The sequence below is a fragment of the Limanda limanda genome, chromosome 14 (genome assembly GCF_963576545.1).
Source record: "Limanda limanda chromosome 14, fLimLim1.1, whole genome shotgun sequence".
Taxonomy (NCBI): Eukaryota; Metazoa; Chordata; class Actinopteri; order Pleuronectiformes; family Pleuronectidae; genus Limanda; species Limanda limanda.
This window is the reverse complement of record NC_083649.1, coordinates 18,359,167-18,372,575: the sequence shown is the minus strand read 5'-3', so window position 1 is coordinate 18,372,575 and position 13,409 is coordinate 18,359,167. Positions and strand designations below refer to the sequence as shown.

The window sequence follows — 13,409 nt, the reverse complement described above, 5'->3', positions numbered from 1 at the left end:
ATGATTGAAAGTGCCAAGCATTATGCACAGTCAAAGGACTAATCACAGAGTTAGAGAGTGTTTGTGAGTTAAACATATTAAATACATTTGATAAAACATCTTTTTAATGTCTAGTTGTGGAAGAACTGGTGAATCTCTCATCATCAGGCAGCGTTTACCTTTGTCTGAGGCATGATTCCAAATGCATTGTTTTCAGCAAAGTGGTTGAGGTGCAGCTCGGTCCTGATGAAACGAGAACGACAAAAGAAGACATCAACATCTCTCGTGTCTGTTTCTATCTGTATCATTAGAACTAGAGTATGTAGGTAAGAAATCGGCTGCATTATCCAAAATCATGAATATATCATTGTGACCTATCAGCATATTAATCCAGTGGTTAACGGTTTAGCTTCGGTGGATTGTGTATTGAATTGGTTGAACATGATTGATCCTGACCTCAGAGAGCTGTCGACTCCGGCCATCAGATAGTAGAAGACGTTGAAAGTGGATTCTCCCTCTGGTCTCCTTGTCACCCTCATCTTCTCCAGAAGCATCGTCTGCAAGGCCAAGACAGGACAGGATATGTTAACGGTAGACAATAACTAATACTGTTAAAATTGTGATTGTTGATTCATGTGGTGTCGGAAAAATCTGTTTCCGACTGGGGAACTTTACACGAAACAAAATTTCAGAAATTTTGGTACACTGGTTGCTGACATCATCACTTATAAACCAATTACCATAATTTCCCAATCCACTTATGATGTAAACTTGTCAACTGTTACACTATTGTCATTTGCAAACTGCGTGTGTATCTCTCACCAGCACCAACCACTACATTTTAGCCAACAGAGACGTTTTTTTATATTAATGTCTGGGACACACAATCCTTTCCCTTAGCTATTCATTATTTTGCAAGTATTTGCAAGATGTGTAAAAGTGTTGTTTAAACACCATAAACAAACAAATTCAACGTCCATCTTGTTTTTTTCTACCTTCCGACTTCAGAGCACATGAATACACCGAAGTCAGACTCAGAAAGACTTTAGAACTCAGGAAACAGGATCCTCTCAGGAGCATGTGAAGGTATGATGAAAAATCCTATAATAGTTTATGACACATTGTCTGAGATCCTTTTAGATGTGAATACATGATAGCTCTAGCCATGGAGTTCCACTTACTCAAATAAATGCATAAAAGTGTTCATGTGTACCTGGATAGAGGCTGAGGTCACCAGGCCCGCCTGGTCAAAGTCCAAGGAAACAATGTGAGAGAAGCGACTCGCATTCCCATTCATACACGTCGAGGCATTTCCAAACGCTTCCAAAACTGTGTAGACTGCCTGCCACTTCTCCGCTACGGAAAACAAGAGAGAAACACGGTCGTTTGCAGGAACTAGCACAAAATTGCAATTATTTTAATACCTCCGCCAAGAAGGTTAGGCTTTCACCCCCCTATCTGTTTGTTTGTCTGCTAGTAAGCAGGATTAAGCAAAAACTACTGGACAGATTAGCATGAAACATGGTGGAAAGATGTGCTATGTGTCAGGAAAGAACTTATACATTTGTTCGTGTGGATCCAGGAATCTTTTTTCTTTTTTGAACATTTTCCTTGATTTTTCAGAATAATTCATGGATCTTGATGAAAAAACAGGCATGTTTGAGTGACTGATATTCATGAATGTGTGAATAAAGGTGCAGAAAGAAAGAATAATCTGTATCTATGGAATTTGAATGAGGTTTCATAAGGGGACTGGTGGGCCTTGGCGGAGGAATGCACTCTACCTACTGGAAAAGGTTTTGCTGGTGCTGCCAGTGACGGTGACCAGATATTGGATGATGTGCTGACAGTTGGTGGTCTTGCCACTGCCACTCTTGCCCAGCAACACAATGGACTGATCCTGGCGCGTTGTCAGCAGGTTCCGATAGGCGGCCTGGGCCATGCTGTAAATGTGAGGGGCGGTGTCTTCCCTCCTGCAGCCCTTGAACATTTGCATCACCTGAGCAGAGAAGCGGTTATACATATCAACTGCAGTCATTTCATTCTGATTACACTCTCACCCTCTGCTGTCCTGTGGGAAATGTGTGATTTTATGCACCGGCTGCAGCCTCACCTTCTCCGAGTACATGGAGGGGTTGCTAATGGGGTTAACGACCACCATGTTGGGCCCAGCATGGGTGTGCACCAGGTTGCCGCCGTAGCGCTGCCGCAGGGAGTGCATCACGCTCGACTCGTTCAAATACTGCAGAGAGGCCAGGTCTTCCACTCGGTCAAACATCGGAGGGTTTGCCTGAGGTTCAAAGTCAGATCACAAAACTCGTCCCGGCGCCGTCGGTAATTGATGAGGGCTCAGATTTGATTTGATGATTAAATACCTTCTCCACATCGTCTTCATCCACGTCCAATAAAGATCCATCACTCTCCAGGCGGATTTTCACCTTCCCCTCTGGCAGACTGCCCGCCTCTGTCTTCAGGAGAGTTGCTGCGTCGCCACAAAGCGTGCAGAGTTAATTCATCGTGACATGTGATCTCACCCGGCGTGCAGCCGACTCATCTTATCGCACATGTCTGATCATGTGTGGCAGTTGCATCTTTTTTAATACTGTCTCGGATTCATTAAAACTACACAAGCACGCAGCCTGAGGTCGTACAGAGCAGACTCATTCAGGTGTGGACATTTCGAAAGCAGTTTCCAAAAGCTGCAAACGTCCACTTCTTTGGGTTTGCAATCAAATATCACATATAATATATAATAAAATACATATAATATAATCAAGAGAGACATAACAGCACCAGCAAGAGACAGGATTGATGATTCATTTTAAAATACATATGAACAGGTACAAAAACACTGAAGTTTTTACTGACCCAATGAAAATCCATCCTTGTGGACGAGCCATACTTTCTCTGTGTTGTACCAGACTCTCTCTGCTGTTATCTGCTCCTCGGTCTTTCCCTGTTAGAGAGGAAACAGTCAGTATGATGATATACAGACACGTAATAATTAGAATTAACTTTTTTTCTCGCAAGCGGAGGATTTGCAGGCACATTCACATGAGACATATTAGGGGGACGGGAGTCATTCAGGCAATGGGTCTTCTCTCACTGTGAAAACGTGCATGATTTTGCATGAAGTGGTTCACGTCCAGCATAGAACCAAAGCTCCCATGCTTCCTCTTTTAATGCATCCCTCCGGGGAACACTAAGTGTGGACTGAACTCGCTGTGGGTGCGAGTAATGTACACACTGAAAAGATGTCACAGATGGAAGGTGAGAGCGTGGTGGGGGGGGGGGGGGGTTCATCACAGCCGAGCAAATCACACACACAAACACACAACACGAATAAAAGTGTAGTGCAGAGAGATGGAACAGCTACTTTTGAATGTTAACATTAGGTTAAAGGTTAAAGAGAAGGGCCAGGCCTCAACCACAACTCTAGTCACCATCAACCCTACATCTACCCACTCAACCTATCACGTCTCAGATTTTAGGCCCCACCCCAAAAGATGAGAACAAGAAGAGAGAAAGAGAAGAAGAGAAAGAAACGATCACTTATCCCTATACCTGCATCCTTTCATCCTCTCTTCCCTCATCCCTATACCTTCATCCCTTCATCCTACCTCAGTCATCCCTATACCTGCATCCCTTCCTCCTCCTTCCCTCATCCCTATACCTGCATCCCTTCCTCCTCCTTCCCTCATCCCTATACCTTTATCCCTTCATTCTCCCTCCTTCAACCCGATACCTGCATCCCTGTCCTTCATCCTCTCTTACCTCATCCCTATACCTGAGTGGTGCCTATTGCATATTGACCTCAACCATTTCCCTCAGCGTCCATTCATTTCCCCTCAACATCCAATATGTAAATTCCCATTCTAGTCTTTAAATGACATATTGCTGAGACGTGGTCCTTGCTGGTGAAACACAGAATAATAAAGAATCTAAAAACTGTTTCTCCACGTCAACAGGTACAGAGCTGCAGGGAGGGTAAGCCCTGGGCTCTTCTTGGGCCCCACGTGTCTTCATTAGTTCATCACACACGGAAAACCACAAAACAACACATTCACACTGTGAAACACGAGAGGGATGCGAGCAGAACTGCAATCATTTGTAGCCACGACCCGACCTTTGCTGCAGCCGAGTGCGCTGCCTGAAGGATGGCCACGGGGTCTTCCACCAGCTTGGACTGGGGAATGGAAGAAGCACAAGTCAGCTGAGACCTTCAGCATCTTTCCCACTGATTGGATTTAACAGCTTAACATTACATCGAACTGACATTTCAAACCGAAACAATGCAAGTCACAAATTATTTCAAATCGCAAAAACAACGTATCAAACATTGACACCAGCCGCTTTAGGGAACCATGCACCAGGGAGTCAAGCATTTGCAGCAGAGTGAGCCGTTTGAGTCATTCACCATAAAAATAATTATAACACAAATGCATTAATGAGCCAGGATTACAAGGTGCCTTGAAGAACAGTGTGTAGGTCTGTGAGCACAAAATCCATGTTCTGCCATATTAGCTGTCACAGTTAACAAGATCTTTAGCGCACAGCGAGGTAGCAATGCCGTGCACCGTGCAGCCAAGTGTGACAAATGTAATAGTCAGTGCTAATTAATTCAGCTATAGAGGTGATACGGTACAGCATGCACACAATGGTAGAACGTAGTGTAAGTAGATACTGTATGAGTGGTTGGATGTTAGAGTACATTGAATTCATAACTGTACATTTTTCATGTATCTGTACTTTATTTTCAGGTACTTTTCACTTACTCCCACACATGTATCAGCAAATATCTAGTCTGCATTCCTCTACATTTGTACAATGCAGTGAGCTACATTTTCAGTTTTTTTTTTTAATGTTTTCAAAATTATTAATAGCGAGAGGAGAATTGTTCCACTGCTCCAATCAGAGAAGGGAGGCAACATTAGACTCCGCCTCCTGCAAAAAAAAAGATGGATTCAGAAGAGGCCCCCGCTGAGAATAACGATGCAGTAGACTGTTCATCGTCATTAAATTATGACACCTAATGTATTAGGATATACTTTTACTTTTAATATTTTAAGTATATTTAAAAATTAAGTACACTCAGCATTAATGTGAACCTTTACATTAAACATATGTGATAAAGTTACATGGAAATGTAATTTAAATACATAAAGTCAGTAATCCTTTTTTTTGTATTTGAATATTAGTATTATGATTAATATAGGTAAGTAGTATAAGTACTGTCACTGCATACAAAGTCAGGGGTTTCTGGAGTTTTTAAAGTCACTCACACTTTTTTTAAGTGCAAGGTATTTAAGAAACTGTAGATCCAAAAACAGCTCGGTATCAATATGTGGCTGTGGAGCTAAAAAGCAGCAAAACCATTGCAGAGCTGCACATTGTTTTAGAGGAGACATGTGATGCTATGATGAAGGTTCATAATACACATTTTAAAAGGTTTCCTTTCTCTAATAATGATTAGTCTCTAAGCAGGCCTCTCTCTGCAGGAGCCTGATGGGAGGAGCTTGGTCGTCAGGGAGATTCATCTCACTCGTTCTGCCTGCAGCACATAAACTGGTGACATTCAGCCAGTCTCTCTCTCTCTCCCCATGGCTTCCACAGCATTTGGTTGTTTGTATATTGACTTGTACATTTGCTGTTCATTTCTTTAAATAAACGTGTCCAGCTTTGAACCAGGTTGTGATTGCTTAGCTGCTCATGGAAATAATAAATAGGAAATGTTGCTCTCCACTATTATTAGTAGGCGTGCCGGACTAGCCAGTAGGTAGGCATTCTGCAAATGTATCATGTGACACATCACAATGGGGCAGAAGCATGGGCTGGACTTCCAACAAGGCAGCTTCAGGGGCTCCAGGTGCAACCTTTTCTTTTGAACTTCCTTAACTGCTAACTTTGAGCTTTTTAACTTTGCAGACTTTTATTATGTAAAAATAAAAAAGCATTATAAAAACAAAACTTTTTCTCCATTTTGCCAAGGACTCTAAAGTTGCCCTGGCATGAACCCAGACTCAAACGCAGAGAGCAGCGAGAGGACAAAGACAAACCAGGCAAGCACAGACAAAGTAGGGCAGAGAGGGGTCAGTAGACGAGAACAGGCTTAAACTCCACCTCTCTACAGGCAGGAGAAAGGTGCGGTGAAACCCACGACAGAGCAGGCTGTACCTGACAGGCTTTGTGGCCTCTGGCACGCTAGCCATGCAAGCGGCAAAGAAGACAGCAGCGGGTCAGGATCCAGTGACCCACAGAGAAGCACGAGGAGAAACACAGGACGTTAGATTTCAGACAACAGAACGTAGGAGCGAGGAGAAAGGAATAAGAAGAGGAGCCTTTCAGTAAGCAGACATAATCCAACACTACCAAAATAATCACAAAATGCCAGCGGGGTAAAGTGCAGTGTCGTACAGTGGGGGCTTCTCTCGACCTGATAAAAAAGCAATTAAAATACTCCAGATTGAATGAGAGGAAGGCAATAAGCAGGAGAGACACTGAAGATAAAGCTGTCTCCATAAGGCGGTGTGAATTCTTTATCAGAGGGGCGCAAGTCAGCTGCAAGTTACCAATAAATCACAGCATGCAACCTAATCCATACATACAGTATATATATATATATATATATATATATATATATATATATATATATATATATACAGTTATGGTTCGGAAAGATTATAATCAAGCCGAGCATAAACTGTGCGATTTCAGCTCGTCTTTGAGCGGATTACTAGGTCTCGCTTGTTGGGGTCGGACTGAATTTCAGTTGAATCCTGCGTTGTGTACAGGGGGTTGGAGGGGGGGGCGATCAGATGCTCCCAACCGCTAGTTGACCAACATGTCCATTTTGGTCGGCCTTCGCCAAGCTCTCACACAGGTGAAGTACAGTCACAATTCAATTTCCCCCAAAAGCTTCGTTTTCCTCACTGTGTTCGCGCGAAACAGCAAAACACAATAGCAAGGAAAGGTAGTTTATAGCTGGAGGCAGTTGCAATGAAAGTAAGAAAGCAGGGAGAGAAAGGGGTTCAATAATCAAACTGTAGCTAGGAATCAATTTATATCAATTTTAACGAAGTAGCTTCAAAAGTTCTTTGCGGTCTTTCTGCAAAACAGCCAAAACAAAATCCCTATGTCAATAAATCCACCTACGTGTCCATTTGGCATCGCCTCATCTTTAGAGGTTCTGACATAGAGATCATGGCAGCATGTTTCTCCCTCGTTAGCATTGCTAGCCAACAAACTTTGACTTCAACTTCTTTGACAGGAAACTCCCGAGCTGAGGAGCCGACGCAACGCGTCCGACAATTAGGCCTTACAAATAAATCGTGAGCTTTGGCTCCATATTTTAGAAGATTTACTTGTAATTAGATAGCACAGTTGGTGCCAGGCTCCATTTTTATCAAACTATCCACATAATACATACACAATAGAGTCCTCGTCCACAAATTATGTTTACTCCAGCTTTCCAAGAAAACCTTTATTTTCTGCTGAACTAACTCTGAAATGGTCTCTGTGGACTCAAAAGTTTCAGATTTCAGTGAGCCCGACAACCCAGGGGACCGGACATCCATCAGCAGTGTGAAAGCTTGGGACAGAACCGTCAACGACATGGTTATAATAATTGGATGCATTTCCTCTCTCCTGGGATCCAAACACTGGACTCAGGCTTTGTAACGCATGACAGTTGCAAACAAAACAAATTGAGGGAGAGACATGTTACATCATTGCCGGTGGCGGTGAAGATCCTCCTCACACGCTTGTAATCTTGCTCGGTGGGAGTCAGCTCTGGGACCTACAGTCGGAAAAGTGGACCCAGCGATTTTGGCAAAATGGGAAGCAAGAAAGTAAAATCAATGAACAAGAGGTTGTTGCTAACCTGAAAACTGAAGAGACACACAGAAGCTTTTTAATGAAGTAAAAACAAAGTCAACTGTTTCTGAATGTGAGAAACATGCCAGTACCTTCACGTCATTTGGTGCAGACTGGGCCTGAGGCACAGCAACAGGGGACGGTTTACCAGTGGGGGCCACAGGGGGGGGGGATGTCTCAGTAACCTTCACACAATGTACGTAAATATCCACAAACACACACACACACATGGAAGAAATGGAATTGAAGATGACGATGAGCATGAAATGTGTTTTCACACATCCACAAATGCAGCCAACTTCAAGGGATGATCGCTCGTATTAATTTAATTTTCCAGTTAATTCAATCAGGAAATGAGTAAAGGAAAATTATCGTTAAAGAAAATTGGGATCATTAAGCTCTGCAGGAAAAGAGCAGCAGTTTGAGTCCATGTTTTTGTGTATGCAACAATGAGTTTTAAATTATTTGAAAGCAATTCAATAATAAGTCACAGCTGAACTGACGTAGACTAAAAAACAACAAGCAGGGAATGTGAGAGAGAAGCTGAAATTAAACCATCAAATGTTCTGAGGCATTGTTTCGCGGCTCTGGGACTTCAGCTCGAGTTAAGTACGAGTTTTCATCTGATTCAAAATTCAGGTTGTGGTGCTAAAAACATTTTTAATCATGATAAAATGAATCTTGGCCTGATTTATTTGTATTTTTTTGAATGATAGTAAGACCCAGAAGGACTTTTTCTCTGTAATGTCACATGTTAGAAGTCCAAATTTAACACACTTCAATGAAACAAAATATGAATCACATCACACTTTTTTCATTCAGGGATAACATTCTGGTTATTCGTCCATTTCGATCTCTGTTTGTTTGTTTGTTTGTTTGTTTGTTTGTTTGTTTGTTTGTTTGTTTGTTTGTGGGCATGATACACAAAAATTACAGAAAGGATTTCCACAAAAGTGGTGGAAGGATGTGTTCAGGGAAGAATCAATAAAATGTTGGTGCAGATATGGATCCAGGAAGTTGTTATCATTTTGCTAACATTGTGAGATAAGGCGTTTTTAGACGTTTTGGCTGATCTCCCAGGAAAAAGATTATGGATCCTGAAAAAAATCGGAAACATTTACTACAGTGAGCTGATTTCTTTGAATTTGTGCATTTAAGGAGACTATTGGGCCTTGAGGGACATTGTAGTTTATAATGGTAAAGGCTGATGTCTGCCATGTCTACAACAGTAATGGTAGCTCGGGTGACTGCTGAGAAAACAAACAAAAGTGAGAGCTCCACAGTATAATCCTCCAGGAACGCTTAGTCACACATACTGTAAAGCTCCATTTCCAAGTTCAGCTGAAATCTTGATCCTGCCCAGAGCAGTTAATCACATATTGTCCCTCAGCAAAAGAAAGTCTCTAAAAATCGAATCCCTTTCTCTTTTTCCTAAAACCCGATTGCTCCCCTGATGTCACAGACATCTAAAGATAACATTTTCACATTTTCAGACGACCTGCTGACAGACATGGTGTCAAGGAAGCTAAATACGGGAGAAAAACATAACCTTGTCCGAGGCACAAACTGAAACACAGAAAATGAAAGTACACAAAGGTTTAAAAGTGCAACAAACAAACCTGTCTTGTATCAGTTCAAATATAATGTATATGCAGTATAGCTAGTCCATACGTGCAAAATGTATGTACAGTTCTTGTTCACCTCCAGATCCACCACGGCTCCTCTCAGTCATCATTGACCAATCAGTGAAGTCCTCTAAAAGCATAGCAATTCTTTTCGCCTTCTTTTCTTTTCTTTCTCTGTCTATCTATGCTTTTCTGCTCTCTGTATCCTTTACATTTTCTGCACAAAATCCCTCACGCTCATCCACACTTGTGCATCTAAGCTGGACAAGAATTTTCTCCCTTTTATAATTGCAATTGCTTTTTATACTTTCACCTCGTAGTTGTTAATGTGTTTAAGTGTAGTTCCCCCCCCTTGTTTTGTGCTGTTTCTTTGTGTTGTACTGTAATATATTGAATTACTGATGTACTATGAGTAATAGGTATAGTGAAAACTATCATATGAGTGAATATTGATAATCATCACTATAAATGTCACATTATTTCTTTTAAGTTTAAAGAAAAGCGTTTACAAATCTGAGGTTGATCAGTTATGTGTTATTCCTCCTCACTGCACAATGTATAAGCATTGTACTGATATATATTTGATTATATTGCAATATTTTCTGATATTGTTTTATATCCTAGGCCTACCTGTAAGTTACAAATTGCACTTGCGTGACAAACCTAGATTCCGGTACTCAGATCTACTGTTTATGGAAGAAAAGGATGTTAAACTGATAAAGAACCAGTTTTATGGTTAGTTTCTGAATTCCCATTCTGATTATTTTTCTTGAACAGCTTCCAAGAAGATCCTTAAAGCTGCCGCCTCAGTGCTCTTTGCGGCAGGAACAGACGGAGCACAACTTCAAAGCTCTGTCTGCAGAAAGTGACAGTAATGAGTCCCAGCTCGGCGCTCGTAGGACGACTCCAACTGTGCAGACGAACAGAGTGCGGGCCATGAGCACGCTCTTATACCCACTGATGGAGTCTGATCATGAGGCTGGTGCAGGCTCCCCACTTCACTTCACTCGTACAGGCTGGCTTCATTGTACAAAGACTTTTTATCCTGTCAGAAATCCCGGTGCACTGGTACTTTGGAGAAAATGCACTGAGCTCCATTAATTTTACAGATATTATAGCCATAGCCTAATAATATTCCCAGTTGTGTTTTCAAAGAAAAAATATAACATTGTCATGAGGAGGTTTTATGGACATGAAGGGATGTGTGTGTTATTATCGCTCAGCATGCTCCACCCCGGGGTTAAGTAGCAGACATGCACTTCTTTTCACACGGTACCTCCGGTTTCTTCACAGCCACCACACGAGGCTTCGGGATGAAGCCCGCAGGAGGAGCCAGAGGGTCTGTCTTTGTGATGGGGATGAATCCGGGAGCTCTCGGCAGGGGAGTCTGTTTCGGCGGCACCGGACTGGGCTTTCTGGCAGGAATGAACCCCGGCGGAGGAGACAAGAGGTTCTGCCTGGAGACGGGGATGAAACCGGCCGGCGGGGCCAAAGGGTCCGGCTTGGGTGCAGGGATGAACCCAGCTGGAGGGGTGAGGGGGTTCAACTTTGGCGGTGCAGGGTTTGATGCTGGAGCAGTGGGTGCCGTGGCCTCCTCTAGTGTTTCCACTGTAGATTTCTCCTCCTCCTCTTCCTCCACCTTTCCTTTCTCATCCTCCTGCGCCACCTCTTCCTTCTCGTCCTCTTTGCGGTCTTGGGTGCGGGTGCGAGGCCGGTGCTCCTTGGTTCGACTTCGGCCCATGAGGCTGGTCAGGCCCATGGAGATATCATCCTTATCCCCCCCAGCAGCCTTGGTGGTTTTGGGAACAGCCTTGGCCGACAGGGCAACAGCCGGCTGGTTCTGCTCTTCGGTCCCGGCAGGGACCACACGTCTAACAACCCTTCTCACCACCTTCACCACCTTTTTACCGCTGGAATTCCGCTCCTCGTCTGGGCCGACCATGGCAACGTTACTATTGGACGCCTCAGCTGTTGATGCAGTCAACTGTGGACCACTTCCTGTGTCCAGCCCAGGTTTAGTGTCTGCCTGAGGCTGAGTACTCTCCACATCCGACTGGATACAAACAGAGCGAGGCAGATTGCTCATTATTCTTGTGCAGATAAACACTCACAGATTTCAACAGCAGGCTCAGAAACTCTGGCTGGAAGATTATTCAAATATGTATTCTATGAGCTTATATATGTTAGTGTATGCAATCAGGTCATGAACGCTGGAGCACATACCGACTCCTTGTGGAGGAGTATGAGAAGGACTGAGCTTAATTAGTGAGGCTGCGGAAAAAAGAGCGTGCATCCAAAATCTGTAATCATTCTATCGTAGAGCCAGGCTGAGGTCAAATTAGAAACTGAAGTCTTACTATGGAGCTATGTATTGTAATAATGTAAATATGGAATGGCGTGATGCTAACAGTATCTTGCCACTGGCTAAGTGCTATTCTGATTATCGATAGCTGGTGGAAGTATAAAGTAGATCCCAAGCTACCACCATTTAAATCTTTAATTACCAGGGTCACATTTGATTACCTGGGTGATCTGATCAATACTGTCCAGCATCGGCCAAAGTCAGCAAGTCTCAAAGACACAGGCAAAGCAAGCAGCTTGTTATGTGTAGTTAAAACCTGCCAGAAGCCTGAGTCAGCTGCTCCTGCTCTGGCCATGACTACCAACTGCTATTCTCCCAAATGGTCTCTGTGCAATGAGACCATTTGGAGACAAACTCTGGTCAATTCATTGACCTTCAGTTATCCTTCAAAATGTTTACCCATATCAATGCTGCTAAAACCTTTATCCTCCTCTACACTTGACATCTATTGCACTTCTGTCCGCCCTGGGAGAGGGATCCCTCACATGTGGCTCTCTCTGAGGTTTCTACGTTATTTTGACCCTGTTAAAAGGGTTTTTAGTAGTTTTTCTTGACTCTTGTTGAGGGTTAAGGGCAGAGGATGTCACACCATGTTGAAGCCCTATGAGACAAACTGTGATTTGTGAATATTGGGTTATACAAATAAAATTTGATTGATTCATTCATTCATTGATAATCCCAATAAAGTCGTAAAAATAGGTAAGCAAACATATGGATATAAAGTATTTTTTAACTATTGGTTTTGCTATAATTTGAAAATGAACATGATGCATTTTACTAACCCTGAATGTCTATATATATATATATATATATATATATATAGATAGATATAAGAAAACTTAACAGGATGCCATTAAGACTGAAAGTATAGAATCTAAATTGCGAACATTAAATGTATTTTCTTATATATTTGTTTATATATATATTATCTTAAGCTCTGTCAGCCTAAACCTTAATAACCATTAAGAACTGTACTTGTATATCAACTATTACAAAATTTACTTGCTAACTTTCTGGGACACGATGAAATAAATCTTGCAGAAGGTCGTGACCATGATTAGTAGAGAAGTTTGTTTCCGCACACAACACTGTTTATATCATTGTTCAAGATCATGCAGGTGAAAACTTACATCTGGCTTGTTCTCAACTTTAACCTACACAACAAAAAAGCAACACAAAAGAAAATCAAACCACATATTCAGACCAAAGCTTTTCTATATCAACATAAAAATACCTAGAGTAAAGAAATCCAGAAAAAATAAGACTTCCCTTAGTCTCCCAGAATGAAAAGCGTGATCTGTATGCCATGGTGACGAGCCCCAAGTCATGGAACAAGCTGTGCAAAGTGGAGAATACGAATATATGGAATGATGAGAAAGAGAGGAAAATAAAAAAACACAATAAGACAGCCAGCAATGGATGAAGAATGGGAAGTAAAGTACAAGCGGTGGGATAAAGTGAAGCTGCGTTCTGCACACAACAGGTCAGACACCTACAGGGTAGTTGGACCATGCGGCACGGAGGATGGAACAAATTAACAACAATATGAAATGGAAGGATAGTTTGCTTTC

General features: G+C 42.3%; 1 protein-coding gene across 1 annotated transcript in view; it reads right to left on the bottom strand.

The window, feature by feature from the left end:
- LOC133019448 (unconventional myosin-XVIIIa-like) overlaps nt 1-13,409 on the bottom strand; it is a 71,571-nt gene that overhangs the window by 49,472 nt on the left and 8,690 nt on the right. Inside the window, exons 2-8 of the mRNA XM_061085936.1 lie at nt 2,848-2,935; nt 2,355-2,461; nt 2,093-2,269; nt 1,768-1,978; nt 1,193-1,335; nt 436-536; nt 159-222 (exon numbers count right to left, since the gene is read on the bottom strand). Of these exons, the coding sequence (XP_060941919.1) occupies nt 159-222; nt 436-536; nt 1,193-1,335; nt 1,768-1,978; nt 2,093-2,269; nt 2,355-2,461; nt 2,848-2,935 (891 nt within the window). The remainder of the gene's footprint in view (nt 1-158; nt 223-435; nt 537-1,192; nt 1,336-1,767; nt 1,979-2,092; nt 2,270-2,354; nt 2,462-2,847; nt 2,936-13,409) is intronic.